The sequence below is a fragment of the Taudactylus pleione genome, unplaced genomic scaffold, assembly GCF_031769625.1.
Source record: "Taudactylus pleione unplaced genomic scaffold, aTauple2 ptg000002l, whole genome shotgun sequence".
NCBI classification, from domain to species: Eukaryota; Metazoa; Chordata; class Amphibia; order Anura; family Myobatrachidae; genus Taudactylus; species Taudactylus pleione.
In genome coordinates this window covers 1,778,769-1,802,968 of record NW_028284405.1, presented here as the reverse complement: position 1 = coordinate 1,802,968, position 24,200 = coordinate 1,778,769, and the positions used below count along the sequence as shown (strand labels likewise).

The 24,200-nt window shown below is 44.9% G+C and overlaps 1 protein-coding gene across 1 annotated transcript in view; it reads right to left on the bottom strand.

Moving 5' to 3' along the window:
• Positions 1–719: 719 nt before the first annotated feature.
• LOC148543458 (5'-nucleotidase domain-containing protein 2-like) overlaps positions 720–24,200 on the bottom strand; it is a 47,386-nt gene continuing 23,905 nt past the window's right edge. Inside the window, exons 7-14 of the mRNA XM_088481617.1 lie at positions 22,184–22,244; positions 20,032–20,134; positions 18,973–19,074; positions 16,140–16,221; positions 4,384–4,470; positions 4,161–4,301; positions 3,715–3,779; positions 720–2,375 (exon numbers count right to left, since the gene is read on the bottom strand). Of these exons, the coding sequence (XP_088337743.1) occupies positions 2,114–2,375; positions 3,715–3,779; positions 4,161–4,301; positions 4,384–4,470; positions 16,140–16,221; positions 18,973–19,074; positions 20,032–20,134; positions 22,184–22,244 (903 nt within the window). The 3' untranslated portion in view covers positions 720–2,113. The remainder of the gene's footprint in view (positions 2,376–3,714; positions 3,780–4,160; positions 4,302–4,383; positions 4,471–16,139; positions 16,222–18,972; positions 19,075–20,031; positions 20,135–22,183; positions 22,245–24,200) is intronic.

Below are 24,200 nucleotides of genomic sequence, written 5' to 3'. Positions count from 1 at the left end.
GTTTGGGAACCTCTGGTCTACAGTCCAGGCTTTAAGGATATCCATGCTTGATTCCAGATGGATAAATCATATGGACTGGGTGCTAATTAAATCTGTGTTCAAGCATAGATATCCTTAAAACCTGGACTGCAATGGTGGAGTTCAGGAACCTCTGGTCTAGACTATTATAAAGATGGGTAAAATGTTTGTATAGTTTGTCAGCCTGACCTCTTCATTGGTGAATACCTAATCTTGTTATGACCATGTTGTTGGCTTCCAGCCGTAAAGCACTAATGAGAATGCTGGAGCTATATAAATGTGATTTTTTTTCATGTAATATTTTTGGACACAATGGTGGACAATCCCGGTAAAAACACAGCCACAAACAAACTAAATAGTAAATGCTGGGTCATATCCTCAACCACAGTATTTGGATAAACTAGGGTGTGACATATGGCATAGTACCGAATGACAAAAAGGACTGAGCAACCCAGAAGAATCCGGGTTTTAAAATATAAATGTTGATAAACAGATTTTTTTGTTTTTCCAGTACTTAATGTCCTGGGAGAAAGGGCACCTTTCACCCAGACATGCCACTGCCAGCCAAAAACATTTGGTTCCCTCCTGGTTTTAGATCAAGCTTCCTAACTGAGAACAGTACGTATTTGGCTCATTTGTGAGCTCTGTGGTTTTTGAATGTGCTAGAACTTGACACACAACATATAAAAGAACAAAACACATTATATTTAAAGTTTATTTGTAGCTTCCCACTGTACAGCATGGCTTAGGCTTTGAAAACCAAAAAGCACATCATACGCACTGCACGGAGCAGGGAAGGTTCTCATTCGATGGTATCTTTTGTACATTAGAGAAAAACATTCATGGGCATTATATCCCAGCATAATATAAAAACAGAACCTAAAAATGAGAGTAAAATATGGCAAGTAGTCTAGAATTTATCCAATCTATAGGGCTTCACTTACTCCATCATAACTCACCCAGGACTTTGAACTACGCATTTACTAGAGATTAGCCCATGGGAACAGCTTATTCATTACACTTACACTAAGGGGGAGATTTACTAAAGTGAGAGTTTTTAGAAATGGAGATGTTGCCCATAGCAACCAGATTTGACTTAACATTCAACTAGCACCTTCAGGAAGAGAATAGCTAGAATCTGATTAGTTGCTATGGGCAACATCTCCACTTCTAAAAACTCACTTTAGTAAGTTCATCTCCCCCCCCCCCCCAGTTTGGCTCGTATCTCAGAGCATACCCTGAAGTCACAATCATTACTTCCTTAATGATGCACCTTACCCGAGGACAAGGCTTTTGTTCCTTTTTTGTTTGTTTAGAAATTAAAAATTGTGCGTTAAGTTCTCAACTCTAAAAATTTCCTTAAATGCGTCACTGAATCTGCAATATCCTTGTTGTACCTGTAGGTGCTCATCTCACTGGTGCTTGTCCTGATCAGAAGATTAGGTCCTGCATGAGACAAAAAGCACACAGACTGCTGCACTAACCTCGTCATACGCATATGCATTGAATTCTCACGATTCCGTTCACCAATTTCATTAACAACGAGGAGTGCTCAGTTTCTTGCAGACTATTTAACATGTCTGCACTTTTTTTGCCCACCTGTATTATTTAGTCACACAAACTCCAAAATAGGCACCCACAGTGTTAAAAAGCTAAAGCAGATGTTGGTTTGGATGGTCAACAGATGGCAAATTCCCAAATATTTCACACCATCACACGGACATGTGCAGCTCTTCAGGCACCCAGCCAGTTTCGTTCCAGAAAAGTTTCTATCAATCCAGACTGACTTTAGCCCCAGTAATGAGTGTTAAGCACACGGTTAACAAAATGTCATTGAATTTCAGTGAGCTACAATCTAGCATTAAATCTCTCCATTGTAAACAAAGGAATATCTCTTTACTCTTAAAGTGACACGTAAAGAACCTTAACAGACAGGGAGGAATATTCAGTTTATGCCAACAAGTAAATCCTCTTCCTGTACTTCCTGGAAATCACTGTGCACTCTCCTTTGTGCAAACAGCACTGGAATTAAAAAAAAAAAAAAATAAAAAAAAAAAAATGAAGTCTTCAGTCTATATTAGATGGCCCTGCGTGTTTAGCGGATGTGGGCCATTTCTTCAAGGAAGGGAGTTTTCATGCATCCTGTGCAGAGCTGATCCATCCAAAGGGGTGCCTCGTGTTGCAATGGGGTGCGGCGGGGGAAGAAAGTGTAACTCAAGTCATAGTTTAGGAGGCAACTGACCGAGGCCATATAAAGATCAGAGAAGCGACAGAGCCGGCGGGAGAAGTAGGTGGGGTTGTGGCAGGTGCGGAAGATACTACCAAACTGGGGGTTGAAGAGGTTCTTGGTCATAGCCCTGCAAGTAGAACACATTTGTTTTTGAACGTTTACAAACAAATGTTAACACAAAAAGACAAAGAAAAAACAACAAACAAACAAAAAAACCACCACAATCTTAAAGAGCATACACACGGTCAGATTTGTCAGACTTGTCAGATGAACAACTGAACAACTGAACGATTTGACCAAAGTTTTGAACGATTTGAACGATTGAACGATTTTTGACTGCATTAAAATGAATGGAATCGTCCAAGTCTGACTGCAAACCCATCAGATGTCAGATATCGTTATCTGACAAACGCGAACGCGCATCGTTGATAGTCCATCGTTCAGGCATGTCAGATATGAACGATTTTCCTTCAGATATGAACGACTGAACGATTTTTAAATCGTTATCATTCATATCTGAAGGAAAAATCTGATCGTGTGTATGCACCATTTTCTTCAGATCTGAACGATAACGATTTTAAAAAATCGTTCATATCTGAAGGAAAATCTGACATATCTGTCAGATGAACGATTTGAACGATACGCGTTCCAGATGGTCAGATAACGATATCTGACATCTGATGTGTTTGCAGTCAGACTTGGACGATTCCATTCATTTTAATGCAGTCAAAAATAGTTCAAATCTTTGGTAAAATCGTTCAAATCGTTAATCTGACCGTGTGTATGCTCCATTACACGTTAATGGAAAAATATGTAAATAACTTCTGACAAACACGCTGAGCTTCTCCTAATGCAGTTTACAGTCTTACCACATTAAAGACTCATTTGATCAATAGTTCATGTATAACGTGCAAAAATGCTGGTATGAATAAGAGTCCATTGTGCAGTTCCCACCATTGTGGTCTATAAAGTTGTCTCTGATGCTTTAAGGAATTAGGGCTGCCAATATAACTGATCGCGTTGATAAAAGTGCAATGCATTAAATGTACTTGGAAAACATATTAAGAATATATCTAAAGCCTATGTCAGTTTCCATTAGGGATGGGTGGCCATCGACAGTCAACAACCATTGCTGGTTTGTCACAGATAGTCGATGGCATGCAGTGCCCCCCCATCCCCCTAGCAGAGGTGGCCATTGACTAGTACAAACCATTGTTGATTCACAGTCAATGTTTTCATGCCGATGGCACCGCCACCAGCACTTATTATGGAAGTACAAAAACCTTATGCTTATTTCAGTATATTCAGTAATTAATTTTTCCAATCTGGAGTAGAGCTAGCTATTGCCATCACAAGACTAGCCATGAAGAGAGCAATGAGCCCATGCCTGTGCTCTGCATTGGGCTGGCTACGGGAAATGAACATAACCCTGTTCTACAAAGCGCAGCTAGAATATGGGTCTGTACCTGAGCTCATGCCTCTCCCTTATCCAGTCTTGTAGGATCTGTTGGGACTCCGGGTCACGGAAATTCTGCAATGTAACAAAACAAGGATTAAATGGAAATCTAATAGGAAGTAGTAGATCCGAACACGCAACTCATAAGCACATAGATCCAACTCCCATGTATGTAAAGCATTTAGGTCGGTTGTCATAGGACTGGTCACGCGTGTGTTGAGGCTAGGAAAATGAGGCCGAGACTGCACGCTCAATCATGTGACTGAGCCAGTGCTCCCATAGGACTGCCTACAAAACTGTACAAGCCCAGGGTGAGATCAGGCAGCAAGGGGACGGATTTGCGGTGCCGTTGCAGGAGTTTCTTCAACTTGCCCCCTGAGCCCATTAAATAAAGAAGGTGAAATGATTTTTGCCTAAAGGTCACTTCATATATTACAGTACTTCGTAAAGATTTACCTGCATGCGCTCCAGTAGGCCGGTCAAAGCCTGCAGCCAAGTCAAGGACTGGGAATACTGCTCGGTATTTACAATCTTAGTTTCGGTCTCCAACTCTGGCACGATAGCTCCTGTCCTCCAGCCATGACGAAGCATTAGGTCCTTGGGGAAGAGCAGGCAGACTGAGGGTTAACTGGTATCACATGAGCACAGTCACACTACCTCTAGGGAGCAGGACACTTACTGCAAGGTCACTGTACAGGTGGTCCCCAAAATAAAGCACCTTAGAACCGCGCCATCCTGTCAGTCGAAGGAAGTCAAACAGGTTACCCTGGAATAACACAATACAATTTAAATTCAGACTTTTTAACATTGAACTACCTGTAAAATAATGCATAGTAAGTTAGTAGTGGTAAAATAGTAGCAGCTATTCTTTTGGCCCCTTTTGGAGGTGGTTGAAGAGCTGACGCTCGCCTCCCAGCAGCTTGCTTTTGACATATGGCCCATCTGGACATTTATACAAGCCACTCTCAGAATGAAGCGGATGTCAAATACGAAATCCAAATGCAATCCAGCTTAGCAACGAGACCACTGCTGTAAGATAGCCGTCAGTAGCATGCAGAGGACAGCAGCTTATAACCAGATGATTCTCTATACCAGGGTTAGACGACATGTGGCACTCCAGCTGTTGTGGAATTACACATCCCTGCCACAGTTTTGCTGTTAGGACATGCTACAATTATGGCCAGGCATGCTGGGATGTGTAGTTCCACAGCAGTTGGAGTGCCACGTGTTGCCTAAACCCTGCTCTTTACAACTGCGCAAAACACATGTGCACATAATTCATTCAAGGTCTTACAATGTTCCTCAGCTATTACTATTCACTAACCAAAACCTTAACAAGCACACATCTCCCAACCTTAACATTACTATTGTTCCCTGCACTTGGCAAGTTTATTATTAATGTACAATTTAGAATTTTTCTGGACTGAAAAGCTTTGGCAAATGATCCGCTTTGGACAATAATAGGCTTCACATTCCCTATGAGATTGCATCCTCTATTGCAGAAAGCACTTATTCCAGCATTTCCTTCCTGCCCTTTGTAAAACCCTTTAATGTATCGGACTCTCTGTCGAGCTTTTGGAGGCTATTGTAACACAGAGCCAGATCCTAGATGCAAAAGTTTGTAAAGGCGCTCACACACGTTCAGACATGCTAATAGATATCCCAGCTTGGATATTAACTCCTTCTTTGCCATGTACAGTGATCAGATGCATTGCAGCCCTCGGCAAAGCAGTGTATTGGTGCAGGGTCATCATTGGACAGCAACACAAAAGGCTCATTGCAGTTTAGACAAAACTTTTGCCCAGCTGGCCTCTATAGCAATCACGTAGCATGCATAGGCAATGGTGACAAAGTTTAAAAAGGTTGCTTGTCGGGCGATATAGCAGGGACAATAGCCAGGATATTTCTCTTTCTGTGCAGTAATGAAAAGATCCTCATACAGAGGCATAGAATAGTGCTTATACAAATCACTCGCCTGTAAACAAGGGCTGCAAAATAAGGGACCACCGCAAAAAAAATATGAGATATGGTAAGAACTTACCCTTGTTATCTCTATTTCTACGAAGTCCATAGGGTTCCACAGGATACCTTGGGGTATAGGCGATGGCGGCAGACATCCAGGCACCACAGAGTTAAATTTTCAGCCTCCCAGGATGCACTGGGGTCCCTCTCCTATACCCCGCCCCCGAGCCTCAGGCCACTCAGTTTCGTAACAAGCCATAGGCCGGAGCAGGAGCAAAAAAGAGAGAGAAGACAGTCTGGAACACACAAGAATCACAATCTCACCAGAAGGAGACGGAGAAACCGGTGACCAGATCAAAGCCCATCTGCAGTACAGGTGCGACAGGGCAGGAGTCCTGTGGAACCCTATTATGGACTTCGTAGAAATAGAGATAACAAGGGTAAGTTCTTACCATATCATATTTTCTACTTCAGGGTCCATAGGGTATCCACAGGATACCTTGGGGATGTCCCAAAGCAGTATCCTTTAAGGGTGGGGACGCTCCTGTGCTGTAAGGAGAATCCGCCGCCGAAAGGAAGCATCCTGAGAGGCGAAGGTATCAAAAGCATAATACCTTACAAAAATATGGACAGATGACCACGTGGCTGCCAATCACCGCTGAGGCGCCACATCGAGCTGCCCACGAAGGACCCACAGACCTAGTGGAAGAGCTTTAATAGAGGATGGAACAGGAAGACCTGTGAATCCATCCTGCCAAAGTTAGCGTAGTGACAGGCCAACCCTTTTTATGGAAATCAGAAAGGACAAAACCGAGAGTCTGATTTCCTAAATGGACTGGTACGGTCAACTTAAATTCTTAGCGCCCGTACCACAGCCAAATAGGCCTCACCAGCAGACAGGACTGGGGAAGTAAAGGCAAGCACTGCCCTGTTCCTAGGAAAGATGAGAAAAAGGGAGGTCTACATGACAGAGCCTCCCATTCTGAGATCCTACTGGCCAAATTAAGAGCCAGAAGGAATACAGTCCTAGCCGTAAGCCATTTGAAATCCACTGAGCCCAGTGGATCAAATGGCGGTCCTCAGAGAGCCCTAAGGACCACAGCCAAATCCCAAGGAGCCACAGGTGGAACAAAGGGATGCTGAATATAACGTACACCCTGCACAAAGGTGCGGACATCAGGAAGAGTAGAAATCCTACACTGAAACCATACTAACCGGGCAGAAACCTGCACCTTCAGGTAAGCAAGGCGAAGACCGTTATCTAAGCCCACCTGTAGGAAAGCCAACCTCTGGATATCCGGAATACCCGAGGAGCCTAGCCTCTAGGGTGACACCTGAAAGAAAGTATACCATACCTAATGGTAAATTCTTGCAGATAAAAACTTCCGAGCTCTTAGCATGGACAGAGCCCCTGTTAACTATAGAGCTGGAAAAACTCCTAGACCTTAAGAGGGCAGTCTCCACCGCCACACCGTCAAGGACAGACAACCCAGGTCTGGGCATCAGCCAGGATCCTGAGAGAACAGGTCCGGGCGTAGAGGCAACAGCTTCGGAGTGTTAACTGAGAGGCTCCGAAGATCTGAGTAATAGTGCCATCTGGCCTACGCTGGAGCTATCAGCAGGAGCATGCCTCCTTCTTGCTATTACTGGAGGAAGAAGGGATAACGGAGGGACGAGGTACACAACTTGGAAGGTCCACTGGACCTACCTACGTCTATCAGAAGAGTCTCATCTCTGAAAGGCTCCACTTGTTCACCAGAAGATTGAACACCTCCTGATAAAGAGGACATTTCCCTGAATGCACGTCTTGACGGCTGAGAAAGCCTGCTTTCCATCTGAGGATTCCTGAATGAACACTGCCGATGACAGCAGGGATATAGCCTTCCACCCAAGCCAGAATTCGGGACACCACTGTTAGTGTCGCCTGACTTCGGGAACCTCCTAGGTGGCTTACATAAGCCATCATGATGGCGTTGTCAGACTGTACCTGCACGGTATTTCCGTGGAGGACCTGTTCTGCATGCTGGAGAACCTTGAATACTGCTCAGAGTTCTCAGATGTTTATGGGAAGCGCAAAAACTACTGGTGTCCACCTGCCCTGGAACAAGTGTGGACCCGTCACTGCTTCCCAGCCACGGATACTGGCGTCCGTCGTCAGAAGGACCCTGTCCGCAATCCCAAAGGGGGTGCCCCTTGTTTAGGTGAGCTTTCTGCAGCCACCAGGCCAGAGAGAGACAAACCTCCGGGGAAAGCCTATTGACTTTATCCTACGGGGCAACCCATCCCATCCGGAGAGGATCAAGTTCTTTAGAGTGAAGCTGGGTACTCCACCATGTCGAACAGCGACATCCTGGAACCCAGGAACCACATTGCCAAGTGAATAGACACTCTGCGACTCTGCATTACAGGCAAAGGTACGCAGTTGCCTGCAGAGATCTTTTCCTCAATCACAAAGATCCTCAGATGTTGGGATATGGAGCATCCTCTGAAGAATCAGAGAGGACCATTTCCAGTTTATCAGTCCGCCCTAACGTAGCAACACAGATATTGTCCGTTGCATATGGCACTGAAGTATCTCTGGAGACCGTGGTAACAACAGGTCGTCACTCGGATAGGGTAACAAGCGGACCCCCTGCATCCGCAGGTGGGCTGCCATAACTACCATGACCCTGGTAAACCGTGAGGCGCGGAGGCCAGACCAAGGGGCAATGCCAGAAACTGGAAACGCTTATCGACCACTGCAAACCTGAGGAAAACACTGGTGTGCTAAGAAAAGAGGGATATTCAGGTATTCACCCTGAATATATCCAACGACACCACAAAATTCCCAGGCTCCATTGAATGATGGAATGCAGGGTCCCCCTCCCGAACCGAGGAACCCTTAAGAATTTGTTGAAGGATTCGAGGTTGAGAATGTCCTGGTAAGCCCCATTGGGTGTCTGTACCAGAAAGAGGATGGAGTAATACCTCGTTCCCCTTTGGGGCAACGGAATAGGTACTATAACTCCTGCCTGGAGCATAGAGTGTAACACCCTCAAAAATTACAGGGCCTTGTCCTGAATTGACAGAAGACCTGTAACGAAAAACCGTCTGGGAGGCTTTTACCGGGAAGAGAGGACATACCTTCAAGAAAATACTTCTCTTACCCCAGTGTCCGTGGTGGTCAGACACCAGCACTGGGTGAACTGGAGAAGCCGGCCTCCAACTCTGGGGGCTCCCGAGAGGAGGCCCGTCCCGTGAGGCTGAAGGCTTATAGTCCAACTTGGGAGTAGGACGTCTTGTACTCCAAGCCTGTTCTTATGGCTGAGCAGATTTCCTGGCTACTGACTGTCTTGGAAAGCTGTATTTTAGACTTACCCTGGCCTCACAGGGCCGAAAAGACAAAGTCCCAGATCCTGATGGAACTGTAGCCGATGGCAGACACGCAGACGTAGCTGCTGCCTGCAGGGCCACAATTGCGTCCAGACGAGGGCCAAACAGGACTTGTCCCGTAAAAGGCAAAGCATTCCAAATGGAATCTGCGTCCGCTTTCCAAGAGCGCAACCACAGGGAGCGGCAAGCCGCTACTGCTGCCGAGGAGATTCTGGAAAGGAGTAGGCTATATGTAAGACAGTCTCATTATGAACGTGGCAAAGTCTCTGAGAATTTGCCACTATCCACCTGCTCTGCTGGAGAGTCAGTGTCCAGAGATCCAGTTACCTACTCAGTGTTCCATGGCTCTGGCCCCCCAGCACACGGCCATAGCCGGCCTGGAAGCCCTCCAGCAAGGGAATATTGGATTTTAGATATATTTGCACCTTGCAATCTGGAACCTCCTTCAAAGAGGACCTGGAGGGCATGGGCAACGTAGCACTCCTCACTAGGCGTGTAACATGAGAATCTACCCGTAAAGGTAACTCCCATTCGGAAATATAATTATCCGCAAAAGGGGTATGCAAAAGGTCAACCGTTTTTGAGGCTGGAACAGCTTACCCGGAATTTCCACGCCTCCTCTAAATGATCCACCTGACCAGATAGAGGAATTACAGTGGCAACACCCTTATCCTTAAAGAAGGCATATTTGGATTTAGCCACAGGGGATATGTAATAACCAAAGCCGCACGGACTGCCCGTAGAAGGCCAGGTATATAGACTACGCCTCCTTTGCACTAAGGGGCTCGTGTCTGAAAAAGTCAATAATGTCACAGTCATCAGACGTCATGTCTTTACCCGTCTGAGACCCGAAAGGCCGTTTAGAAGGCCGAAATGGTGACTCCCCCTGTAAAACGTCCATCAGGTGCTATACCATTTGGACAATAAATTCACCCACACAGGCTCCTGCGAGACCTGGGGGGGCGAAAAGCAGGATACACTGGGGTACCATCAACTGTCCAGGGACCCCTGCATGTGATGAGACCACCACAGGCTGCGATAACCCCTATGGGGAAACGCAGGGGGCGTTGCCCACAAAGGCTGCATCTTAGCCAGCCGAGGGCGGTCCCCTTTTTTTGTGCAGGCACAGTGACAGAAATGGGGCGTGATATATAATACAACATGCCCTCCATAAACCCTCAGCTAACTGCACATGATATCAGTACATTATAGCTGGAAGAGGATATCCTCGTTCACTTTCCGACATGAGGAGTGTGAACGGAGCGTATGTGACCTCCCACACAGAAAAACCACGTTTGCTGTGAGGTAATAAACACCCTGCGACACCGCACCGCAAGGGCTGTAGCAGAAGAACAGGGATAGGAAAAGGCTGACAGTCAGAAATGAAAGTACAGGCAAACAGCGCTAGCATTTAAGTCACATACAATGCACAGATAACATCCTGCATTACAAGCACTGCGATCAACTACACAGACCAAAGCCTGGTAGGAAACAGTGCTGCATACACTGACCTTAATTGAAGGAGAGGTATGCGGGGGACCCGGACCGCAATGGCATCTGTATCAGCTTCCAGCAGCGTTTGCCATCCCCAGCACATGTAGTGAGAAAATGGCCACCGAGGAGCAGAGAGAAGGCAGGGCCCGGGGGAGGAGCGCTGACACAGCCCGCTCAGACCGCTGTGGAATGGCACTGTGCAGCGGGGGAGACGCCGGCTGTGAGACAGGGAAGGCGTTCTCCCCTGGCGTGCTATCAACCCCTGGGACGCCGCGCTGTACCGCACATGCTGCGGCCCGCTGTCCCTGGTGGTCTAGTGGAAGGCGCAGGATCAGTACCTGGCCCCACGCGCAGCCGGTCTCCAGGGAGCCCCCTGCCTGGGGACCAAACAGGACTGTGTTACCGGCGGGTGCCCACCGCGGGACCCCGCCGCTTACCTTGTTCCCCGTGCATCCGGTCACAGTCCAGGTAGCCGGGGATCACCGCTAGCTGTGACCCCAGCTACCTACCAGCATCCCCGGATCGGTACCGGCGTTCTGGTACTGGCGGGGTGTAGGAGTGACAGCATGGACGTCAATACTGACTGTCCTATGCTGGAGCACTCAAGTTGTGTAGCCACAGCTGCGAAGAAATATTCAGGGGCCTTAAAAAAGACCCCCCTCTGTACGGTGCGACTGGTCCGGCCAGGGACCTACGAAAACTGAGTGGCCTGAGGCTCGGGGGCGGGGTATAGGAGAGGAACCCCAGTGCATCCTGGGAGGCTGAAAATTTTACTCTGTGGTGCATGGATGTCTGCCGCCATCGCCTATACCCCAAGGTATCCTGTGGATACCCTATGGACCCTGAAGTAGAAAAAAAAAAATTATATATACATACTGATGTTTCCTCCTACAACTAGCCCCAATACGCGACTTGCCGAAAATGTGGCAATGCTATGGTGACTAGGATGCACCAGCAGACTGTGCTGATTAATTTGATATGAGACTCTGTATATGAAGCACAACAGCATTTGGAAATTAAAAATAGAAAAAAAAAAAAAAAAGCTGCGGCCGCTACATTGTAGCACTTCATAGACAGATTCAGAGACTCAGTCGCACACTGATATACAAGTGTCATGTAACAAATTAATCAGCAGTGTCTGCTGGTGCACCCTAGTCACATCAATGTGTGCCTTAGATGCATTTTCAAAAAAAAAAAAAAAAAAAAAGACGCCCGGCGATAGGAAAGTCTCGAAGGAACTGGCGTGCAGAGAGGGGCTTTCTGACGAGACTGCAGCAAAGATGTGCAAGGACAGATCTGTATGAAACACACTGACATACGTAAAAAAAGGTCAAATACTTGCTTTGATGAGCCATACTAAAAAGGGGGAAACTGAAGTAACCATTGATCCAGCAACAGGTGGCCCTAGGTGTGTACTGCCAGACTCAAGCTTCTTCCCGTTTTATTGTCAGATTTGTTTTTTTTAAATAAATAAAATACTACTTTTAAAATACATGCGGATGTGTTCTATTACATATCTAATATTAAATGTATTGTTGTAATCGGTTTTCGAAAGGTTAGACGGCCACCCAAGCGGCCCCTGAAGTGAGTCAGGGTGCCAGTCACTGTTGTAGGTGCTTCTCCAGAAACCTCAGTCTGGAGAAATTAGATTGCATGTTACACTCAGGCACATTCTGATATTGTGCTCTTAGCTAGAGAAGCAACAGGTACTACCCCATCCCCTTACCCGCGTGTGCATCTCTTGGGGACACTGGGTCACAGGACTCCATAGTTCTATTTTGCTCCCCCTCTGGTAGATCATCACGAAGCGTAACCTTGAGGCTATTGACCCCGTATGCTTATACTCCCTGCTCGAGTCACTCCCCCGCCCAAACAGTTTCCCTATACAATGTATCTCTTAGTTCTGCTCTCAACTCTGTTGCTCCGGAGGCCACTACTCACCCTCGCAGATCCACACCGCAACCTTGTCATTCCAAATGCACCAGATATCTGCAAAAGAGTCCAGGAACTACCGAGTGACAGAGGAGGAAATCCCGCTCCAATGCAGACTTCCTCCATTTCAAATTTATGCTCTCAATCTACAGTGCTACCCTCTCCCTCCCTAAACAGTCATACTCAAGACCCTTATCTGCTTTCAGTCCTTCAATCCCGGTCATCTCTTCGCTACATTCAACTCCCTTCTCTGCCCTATTCCTCCCACCTGCCCTCCTAGCCATTGACTTTGCTACCCACATCTCATCTAAAATGGACTCCATACATCGCCAGATCCCCATCGCTTCTCTTCCAAGCCTACAGCGCCACTTCCATCCTACCAACTTTGACCTCTCTCTTTCCACAGTATCTGGAGATGAAGCGTTGGCCCTCATCCGGTCTTTTCCACCTTCCAGCCCCCCCCTCCCACCCCTTTGACCAGATTCCCTCCAGTCTCATCGCAACCGCTCTCCTGTTGCCCTTTTCCATCTCGTCAACATCGCACTCTCATCTGGCACAGTATCCACTGCATTCAAGAAAAAAAAACACCCTTGATCCTAAAACTCTAACTACTGACCCATGTCTCGCCTCCCTTTTGCCTCCAAACTCCTTCAGCATATTGTCTATTACCATCTTACTCTCCTACCACTCCCCGCTTGACCCATTTCAGTCTGGGTTTCATCGTCACAACTCCACAGAAACGTCCCTCACAAAAGACACCAATGACCTCCTTGCTGCCAAATCCAAGGGCCACTACTTTCTGCCGATTCTCCTTGACCTCCCTGATGCTTTTGACACTGTGGACCACCCTCTCCTGCTGCAAATCCTTCACTCCCTCGGTCTGTGTGATCCTTCCCTCTCCTGGCTGTTCTCTTACTTCTCTGATCGTTCTTTCTCCATCTCATCCTATGACTACTCCCGTCCCCAGATCTACCTCTCCTCTGACCTCTCTCATCACACATCTCCAACTGTCTCTCTGCTATTTCTTCCTGGATGTCCCAGCGCTTTAAGCTTAACATGTCTAAGACTATGTTGATGGTCTTCCCACAATTATCTGAAGAGGAGATTGTACAACCATCTCCTCTAGCCCACAAGTGCACTGTCTTGGAGTTACTCTTGATTCCTCCCTCTCCTTCAAACAGCACATCCAGCACCTCTCACAGTCCTGTCGTCTCCATCTCAGAAATATCTCCAGGTTCAGACCCGGTCCCACCCTGGAGGCAACTAAAGGCGGGTACACACTAGACGATAGGTCGTTCAATCCCACAGATCAGAGCAACATATTGGCTACATAGTCTAATTTGTACCCATGATATGTGCACTCACACTGGACGTTAGCAACATCGCCCGTCGGCCCTACACGATACGTCCCTCCTCCCCGTCACACCCGGCAAGTGTGTATTCACTTGCCGGGCATTGTCGCCGGCGATATCAGGCTGGGTACACATCAGCTAATATGTACCCAGATTAAGACCCTGATTCATTCACTAGTCATCTCCAGATTGGATTACTATAACCTCATACTTTCTGGCGTCCTTGCCATCGCTCCACTCCAATCTGTCCTCAATGCTGCTGCTCGACTCATCTTCCTCTCCAAACACATTACATCTGCAACCCCTCTCCTATAAGTCCTACACTGGTTCCTGGTTCTTCAGAACCCAAATCAAAACTTCACACTTACAAAGTCCTCACCCAATCCACTCCCATTTACATCTCTGACCTTATCTCCTTTCACACTCCCACCGACAAATACATGTTGCCTCTCCTGCCAACTGATTACTTCCGCCCAGTCCCATCTCCAAGATTTTGCCCGTGCTGCTCCCCACCTTTGGAATGCTCTCCCCCCTCTCTATCAGACTCTTGACTGATCTACAAACGGGCTCTCTAGACCCACTTGTTCATTGATTTCCAGCTCTCACACTAAATCACTGCACCATCCTCACTATCGACCCCATCTGTGCCTGTCTGCCCCTCCCTTTAGAATGTAAGCTCTCACGAGCAGGGCCCTCTTCCCTCACGTGCTTCTCGCTACCTTACGCATACTATCATTTACTGCTAACTGCCCACAATGGCACCGAACACTTAGCTGCTGACGCCCTGCTGCTTATTTGAGTGTTAATGCAGCAATGTTTATAAATCACGTCCTTGTCCTGCATTGTTCTGTACTGTTAACGTTATTTCTTGTACGGAACCCTTGTGGAGCCATTTAATAAAAGGACAACAACAAAACAACTGTATAAAACTTCTATGTCACTGACTAAATCCTCATTAACAGCAGTAACAATCCCCTGAACCAGACGCATGCAGGAAACATGGCCTATGCAAAACAATAGCCATTTTCTGCCAGTGAAATCAATTGAAAAAGTAAGACTTTATAATTGCCTATACTGCACAAAATTTGTTTTTTTAATGTGTTCCAAAACAGAAAGGCTTAAATTATCTTCAGAACAATGCTGGGTTCCCCTCTCAGTGATCAGTCTCTTTCCTATATACAATTAAGTGCTCACAATGTACAACAACACTGTCTGGAATCTGCTGTTCTATGGGTCTGGACTGTTTCCAAACCTTCTCTGCATTTGAATCCCAAGAGAAACAAGACATCCTGCAATGTGCTGGAGAGTTACAGGGCAAACGGCAGCAAAGCCACGTATACACACAGCTGACCCTTTCCTGCCGGGCTAGGCTGGTGTGAAGAACAGCCGTCCGTCCGTGACAACTTCTGGACACACAGTAGCCAACAAAATAAGGGTCACAGTTTGGAGCCTGGTGTGAGGCAGCTGGCAGGTGAAGATTTTCACTTCAGCCTCTAAGCTTCGGCACAGGACTAGTCGTGTGACTTAGCATGTCTGTGCCAATGTGCATTGCTGAATTAAGGGCTTACTGTTCCAACAGCCATTAGTCTGTAACACCAATTCCTCGGCTACAACTCAGCAATGTGCCATCATTTGTCACAGAAGCGATCCGAAGCAAATCACCAAAGCAACTAGTATTGTATCAGCACATGCATGGCAATTTGCTAACAAGATCAGAGCTGTAGTAACCCATAGCAACCTTACACCAAATAGCCTTGATTAAGTTGAGCAATGAAAGCTAGTGACCAAATTGCTGCTATAAAACTCCAATGGTCTTTCAGTCTGTATTACATTGTAATTACCATTCTGCAAAGAATGAAAACAAAAAAAAAATAAAGAAAACCCCCTCTCTCTGGCTTGAAATACTGCAGTCTTCAGTGGTGTCAGCTACACAGCAACCCAGTGGCATCAGCTACATGCCACTTATAATTATGCTAGGAGTCTAGGCATAATGTTTTTTCTTGCACTGAAGGTTTGCAAGACAATGGCATGAATAAGAAATACCCAGCAATTAAGGCCGTCAAGTTGCTCAGAATAGATTTCCAATTTTAATCCACTAAAGACTTCCATAAACAACAGCTGTAACAACGACAATTGCAAACAGACTCCTTCACAAAGGGAATGCTTTATTAGATTATAATTTACAGATTTCTACGTAAACTACCGTATGGAACAATGGGAGTAATCGTATTAAAAATCAAGTTACTTTGTTCCTGCAGCAAACCTGTCCTGCGTTTCTATACCTGCGTCAGAAAATGAGGCCGACCTTTCAAATGCTCCGTACCTGTTTGTAGACCTCTCCCTTCTCCAGTTTGGTAATCTTGTCCCACTTCAGGTCTCCATTTCCATCCACCCGACGAAAGGGCCTACACAATATCAAAGTGGTTATGATCCTTTGGTTTGTTACATCATACTTTGTACAGCATCACTTAGTTATTCAAAAACAACATAACACAGTTCTCACGCAGCATATGACCCGCAACAAAACAAAACCCTAAATAAAAGAAAAATTTTTTTTAAAAAAAACACCACAATTTTCCGTGGTGGAAACCTGTGGGTCAGGTCATAGACAAAGTTATGCAGCATTCAGCAGAAAAACCAGTTCCACCTCCAGGCTGGGCAGGAATCAGCTCCATTTAAACAGATCATCTATTGTCTTCTACTTATGAATGGCTGGACACCGATGATACAGCACGATCACAGTGAAGGGTTTATTTTACCTGCTAGGTGCACAGGCCTGGTACTAACTAATAGAAGCCCTTATCAGGGCTAGGTATAATTCACATGGATGGTTACTAAGCACATTTTGCTTGGCCATACCATTCAGTCAGTTTAACGTCAATTGCTGACATTACACAATCTCCTTCCAGTGCAGGGAACTCACAAGTCTGATAGAACACAAGACAAAAGTGTGGCAATAATTCATTTTAAAAATATTTATGCTGTAACTCTAGGAATTACTTTTCTAAAGCCAAATCATTTATAGTATCTAAGCAACCTGACTAAAGTGATGAGGCAAAGAACCAGAAGTGGCTGTGAATGGTTACATCAGCGCATGCCAGGCAGACGCACGTATCGTGCCTGAGTAATACAAGGGACAGAGACCACGCATCTGTCCAAGAGGTTGAACACAGGAAGTTTAGATCTAGTTTGTTTGGGTTCAAGTCTACCCAGGGATAAGCTGTGAAACATTAAAGAGCAAGCATTCCCGATGCCGGTTCGAGATTAAAGAAAATTAAATAAAAAATACACACACACACTTTTTTTTTTCTGCTAATTATCCCCAGGCTTTCCCCCAACTAATCCAGTGTGTAGATGATCATTGTTTATTTATATAGTGCTATGGATTACGTAGCGATGTACAGAGAATATTTCGTCATCCACAATAGTCCCTGCTCTATTGAAGCATATGGTCTAAATTAGGATCTCAAGAACCCTTGAGAAAGTCTGAAGGGCTTGCTATTCTTTGTACCCACTATCCATTTATGTGTTTTACCGCATCTCATTGAGTTTGGAATGCCGATAGGACTGTACTCAGAATGGAGGAGAGCAATGGCACATATGCACACAGGACCAGTCAGGAAAAGACCAGGGCAACATTGGCAATGGTAAGGCCCCTATTGCCGATCTTGTTGAGTGGCTGCTCTTGTGCGCAATTTTTGTTTTTTTGTGTTCACTTTAAGTCATTATCTGGCGATTACCAGTTAATAGCTAGCTACTGTTACATGTGTGTGGGGTAGTATGGGGGAGCACACTGTGCCCTCCCCCAACATATGAAGAAGTCATTTTTCTGTAGCGCATGGTGAGATTGACTGGTGATCACCAAACAATAGCTGCCAAGCCACCGCATCATTTGAGGGAGGGACTCCCCTTTATGAATGCGGGTCAATATGTGCATATGCTATTATGAGAAGGGTGAGACATATGTAACGCCCTCAGCCCATTTAAGGAGAAAGTATTTTTTTTTGGTCCAGGGTAATGTTGTCTAGTGACCACCAGACAATAACGGCTAAGTGGGCAAAGGCGCGCCCCCCCCGCCCACATTTTTCTGCCCATATGGGAATGATTGGGCACATTTGATAACCTGAACAAGCTATGGAAAACCTGTGTAATTCCTGGTGACCACAGGTGATCAAACAATAAGTAAAAAAGGGGGGCTCTTTCTAATTTGGCTGCCCCTTCATTTTTTGATAGTGAGGTTGCGAGATCTTCCACCATCCCTGGACTCCATGTTTTTTCTGAGGCATAGGGGGTTAATGTCTGGTGATGACATTGATCACAAGACACTACCTTCTACTGGGACACCTAGCGTGAAATAACTAAACACTCTTAATTAAAGGGTGCCACCACCTCTCCAGGTCAGTGACGTGCGGTGAGGTAAATGGCTGGGGAGGCACTGGCTAGTATCAGGGCCAGATTTACACATACATATACAAATCCGAGGATTCATGTGGGCATTAAACAAAGGTGCAGCAGTATAGTGTTGGAAATGTGGTGTGTTTAGAGCAGGGATGTGCAGAAAAGTTAGACCGTGGAGGCAGTGCCTCACCCGCTATACACTTTACTCCAGCGTTGACGATAAAAATAAGAAAGATTTAAATAAATTATAAATATCTTCTTTGTATTATTCTTATCCTTTTTAATAGTAAAAACTGTGAAATATACCCAAATATGACCAGAGAGGCTCTGCCTCACCTGCCCGCACGTCACTGATCTAGGTGCCAGAATGTGGGAGATCCCATAAACATCCCCTCCCCCCCCCCCAGCATTATTTTGCTCCTCTCCATAATTAAATAACCATCTGAGGCTCCCCCACTCATGATTAATAACAGTGGGGAGAAGATGTGTCTTTTTTTCCCCCTCTCCAATTTGCTGGGTAGGAGAAAAAATAAAAAAAAATAAAAAAAAATGGTAAACCAAAATTAAAAACAAAAGTTACATAAATAACCAGGACTATTCAACCTAAGCTCTCATCAGGAAAGCCCTGAGCTGACAGGCAGCGTGCTCAGATTGGTCAGTATACACACATATTCATTCATGAGAGGATTTCTCCAAAACAATTCTGGTACGTTTCCTCCCTAGGGACCATATTGTGGAACCTTTCAGTGAGAACTCACTTGATGCAGTCATTGAAGAAATGGGGTTTGTCTGCTTGAACAATCACAACATCAAAAAAGTCCCGCCAGTCCTTGCCCACCATGTACTTCATTCCTTTGTCTCTGTGGGATACAAACAGAATAAAGTTCCACAGCTCATTAAACAGAACACATGGCCGTTCCTGGGAAATTAACAGATCTAATGGGGGAACACCAGACTGTCACCAATAGTCACTCTCCGCTGTCAGATCTGCCCAATAGGAAGAACAAGGCATGGCTGTCCCAACAATAAAACTGGGTACACATCAGACTATCAGCAAGCGATGCGATGGTCGTCCAGATTTCCTTTGAACTTCCGGACTAACGATATAGTGCATACACTGTGCAACCTACCAAACGATATATCACGCGTCATTGGGTCGCTTCATCGTTAACTATATCATGTTAAACCTATCACCTGGTCGTCTGGTAGATCGTACACAGTGCACAATTTGCGCAAAATCGTTGACGAGATCCTTAGATTGAGCAGCATGCTAGGAACGCCGCTGCGGAAGCATGCATAGTGCGTACACACTTAACGATTTGTCGATCCGATACGTTGGAATCAGGTAAAATATCGTCTAATGTGTACCCAGCTTAGGGCATATAAAGCAAACTTCATTGCATCTTAAAAAGCACAGATTCTGACCAGTCTATTTGTAAACGTATCCTTGTACATTAGCTTTACCCCCTTTCCAATTCCCATGACATAATAGACAGTCAGGACCAAGCTCACCCCTCACTGTGAATAGACGACATGCACATGTGAACGGCGTTTAATCATCTGGCGGTGATCAGAAACCGCCACTTTACCAACCTGAGGCCCACAGGTGGGAACGTCACAGGGCAGGCTGCTTTAGTGGGGAGTCGCTATAAGGGCAGGGAGCATTTTACCATATTAAAATTAGACAGGACACGTCGCCCCACTAAAACCACCTAGCTGGAACGCTATGTATTATCCCCATTAAAATTGTCTTCAGACATTCCACAGAGCATATTAAAAAGGTCTATTTGCAAATAAACACAAGATATTAAACTTACACAAAACTAAAAGGACTGTTCGTGATGAGGAAAAGCTTCTTTCCATGAGTGGCTAAACGGTGTAGAACAGCGTACGTCTCTTCCCCACGGAGTATGTATTTTTCTAAGAGTCGGATTAGAAAGAGAAAAATAAAAATGTGCAAAACAAGACTAGAGCAAAAAAAAAAAAAAAAACACACCCTCCTAAAAACTAAATGTTGATCTGTATGAATATAAAATGGTCATTGCAGAGACATTGAGGTTCATTTAAAGTTAGGATTACAAAAAAGTTACAATGTGCAGACAGGTTTAGAATTGGGAGGGTGTGAGTCCTAGCTCTCTCCCGAGTTGGGAGTAGAATACTAAAGCTGTCCAGTATTTGAGCTAAATGCAAATTAAACCCCTTGGTATTACAACATGGTTTGGTTTGTGCAGGAAGGAATTTTCCCCCCAACTCTAAGAGAGGCCCAGTGTCAGACCACATTTTACTAGGATAAGAAAAAACAAACAAACAAACAAACACACACACACACACACACACACACACACACACACTCTCTGCAGAGGTACAATAGTGAAACAGTCGATGCCCATATTAATGACAATATAGGCATGTGGAAAGAGACAAAGCTTAGGGGGTCCTGGTTTGTTTGGTAGACATTACAATAGATACAAATATACACTAGACAGAGGCAGCCCCCTCCTCCTCCGCAGGAACCACCAATGCTAGTGATAAATGAGTTCCTGCAGTCTGCAGAGGGGAGAACACCAGAACCAGAGACGCTGGGAATAATGGAGGGTAGGAATGATCGGAATGTGGCTGTGGCACCACTTAGGTCCTCTCAATAGTCAGGAAGAACGAAAAAAGACATTTACCAATAACTACGGGCAATCAAAAAGCTACAAGCTCTGAAATGTAACTTGGTGCACTGGAAAACCATGTTCATTGTGTTGGCATATAATCCCATAAATGCTTACACAGCTGAACAGTGTCAGCCACATATACCGTCAAGTACAGTGTGAAAGGTCAATATACAGCTGTCAGGAAGAGACTGAAATCCGCATGTAACTGATATGGTACAAACATAAAACCGTGCACTTGGTTCATGACAACTGGAGTGACCAGCAGACCCAATGAACTAGAAAGCTAAACTGTGTGCAAATCCGAGCTCCAGGAACAAGTCTTACAGGTAAGAGTACTACAGATGGGCAATTACTGTATAAAAGCTATTGGACAAGAGAGTTTCATAGGTCTTCTGAAAGGATATAAATGGAGCCACAAAGCGTCACAAGGAAAACTGCCCAGTGCTTTTATCTCTCAGAGATTTGACTAAGTATGTACAATACCAACTCCATGCTCCTGTTATACGCTTACACAGCACTGAGGTCTTCGGTTAGATTTCCACCACAGCCCTGACTGTGTGGAGTTTGTATGTTCTCCCCATGTGGGTTTCCTCCCACAATCGAAACATATACTGGTAGGCTAATTGGCTCCCGACAAAAAAGGAACCATAGTGTGTTGTAGGGAATATAGATTGTAAGCTGCACTGGGGCAGGGACTGATGTGAATGGCCTAATATTCTCTGTAAAAGGGCTGCAGAATATGTGTGTGCTGAATAAATACTAAATAACAGGTGTTCAGATGGGATAAGGTACATTGCTTTTCCAACAGGTGGAACTAGTCAAATATTGTCCTCATCACTATATTTATTGAGCTGTATTGTGTACGGTCAGTAAGAAAAAAAAAAAAAAAAAAAAAAAAAAACACACCCACAACTCCTCCTACACAATACTATATGCAGATCCCAGAGTATTAGACTGTACCGCCCTCCCGCCTGCAGTAATCACAATATAATAAGCCCATCACTCAACGGTCATGTGATGTGGGTAGGACATTCCAAGGACTCAAGAAACTAAAAACTTTTTGTCTGTGTATTTGTGACCCGCTCAGTCAAAGTCACATCCAGCCTAAGGGTTAACGGGTGACCCTTACTAAGGATCAAGCAAAGCTGTTTACGTTCATGTGCTCCTGAAAGACAGCGATTGTTCCATCACTGAGACTATAGGTCCCATCCCCCCTCCTCAACAAGCTCCAGCGTGGCCCGGCAACAACAATACGTGCCAGGTTCAACATTTACCAGGAGAACACTTAACAGGACTGTCTGTCACTCACCAAGGTCCTGCATGATCCATTTGTACATAAAGCCTTTAATGTGGACATCCCGGATTGCATCCTGCAAGAGAAGTTTCACATTTTACTACATTATGTTGTAGTGTGAGCACAATGCAGTACTGTGTAGTGGAGAGAAACAATTTAACCAAGAACAGGTTAAAAAACAAAAAACAAAAACCCAACCCACAATGGCAAAAGTGGGCAATCAAGGAAGACGACGCAGATTTATTAACTAGCAAAGACAAGACAAAGGTTTGTGTATCTGCGATTGTGAAAGATAAAGGCTGGGCAGTTGCACTGAGAAATGGTCTCTGCAAATTAATAAAAAAAAAAAAAAGTTAATCTGATTTCGCAAACAATACAGGATAATAGGAATGAACTTAATCATCAAATCTGTGGGTCCTGAAGTTTTCACTAGAAATATTGTATACACCGCAAAAAATAAAGTATTTCAGATCAAAGGGCATATGTATCAAAGCTTGATGCGAGATAAAATTGTGAAACACAGTATATATCACCAATCAGCTCCAAACTATAATTTCTTAAACACAGTCTGCAAATGTAAGTTAGAAGCTGATTGGTTGGAGAGATAGATAGATATCCATCTATCAATTTTATCTCACATCAGGCTTTGATACATATGCCCTTAAGACCAAAACAAAAAGAATATTCCAATAGTTTAGACACTCAAGGTAATAGGACCCATGCATCTAGTATGTATCGGGGCAATTCTCCATTCTGTTGACGCCAGGATTGGGGAGAAACGTAGAGATCCAACATATAGGCTAATCATGATTCAGACCCAAAATATGGCTGCAATCGTCGAGTTGGGATTTCTAACATGTTGAATTTCCCCAACTGATAATCGATCAGCGCAGCAGAACAGGGTATTTGGCCGTAGAGGTTATCGGATTTTATGGATGAAATGTATCATCAATAAAAACCCAAGTTTATTGCATATGTATTAAAATAACTGCCACTATTTTAATCCCCTATACAATACACACTGCGTAATATAGAAAATAAAAATGTACAAATTGTCTCAAATCTGCTTAGACTTGTGTGGTTGGGCAGAATACATGGTGGCCGGCTACATACAGACAACAAAATTGAATGTAGGCAAAACAAAAACAACTGTTACATTCTGTTGCAAGTAGAGTCAGTAATAAATAAAGCTAGTAAGCTTAGGTTAAAAAGGATCGAATGGTGGACTTGTCCATAAAGCAGAAACTTGAGAAAATATATATAAATACTTTAAAAAAAAAAAAAAAAAAAAAGGGAAGGAGCAAGAAGCTATTTATTTTTAAGCAGAATATGTAGTCTCTCCTTCTAGAAGATGTTTGTAGACCATAAGTCAATCGGACAGGGGTAGCCAACTTCCAGAACTCCAGCTGCTGTGGAACTACAGGTCCCCACACTCGTCATTTTTTTTTAGCACACCCTATAATAGCAAAACTGTGGCAAAGCATGCTGGGATGTGTAGTTCTACAGCAGCTGGCGTGCCAAACGTTGCATACCCGTGTTGTAGGAGGCCATTTGCACATCATAACAACTGCATAAAGATATGCTGCACTGGAGAAAGCGCACCACAACATACTGCTCAAACGGCCATAAACCCTTATTTCCATCGAACGAACACACACACACACACACACACACACACACACGCACGCACGCACGCACACACGATCCTAAGCCACCTAAAAAGAGTCCAGCCAGTTCCTGGACATGCCCTGTCTCCAGATTCCACAGTGATTCGCCACCCCTCAATATAAAGTTCCACAATGACTAATATCAATGTCAAAATATGTTTTGATGATACAAACCCAGCCCTTTCCCCAACAAATAAACACCAAGAAAAGCACCTTTATGTTGCGTCCAAGATGCTTCCTGTTTGCTCAGCAGAACGACTCACAAAGCAGTTTGCAGCATTCTTCACATATAGGGAACATCCAGAGAATATAACAGAGATGCAGGGTGAAGAAAAAGGGGAAAAGAATTCCACTAAAGCAGGGGT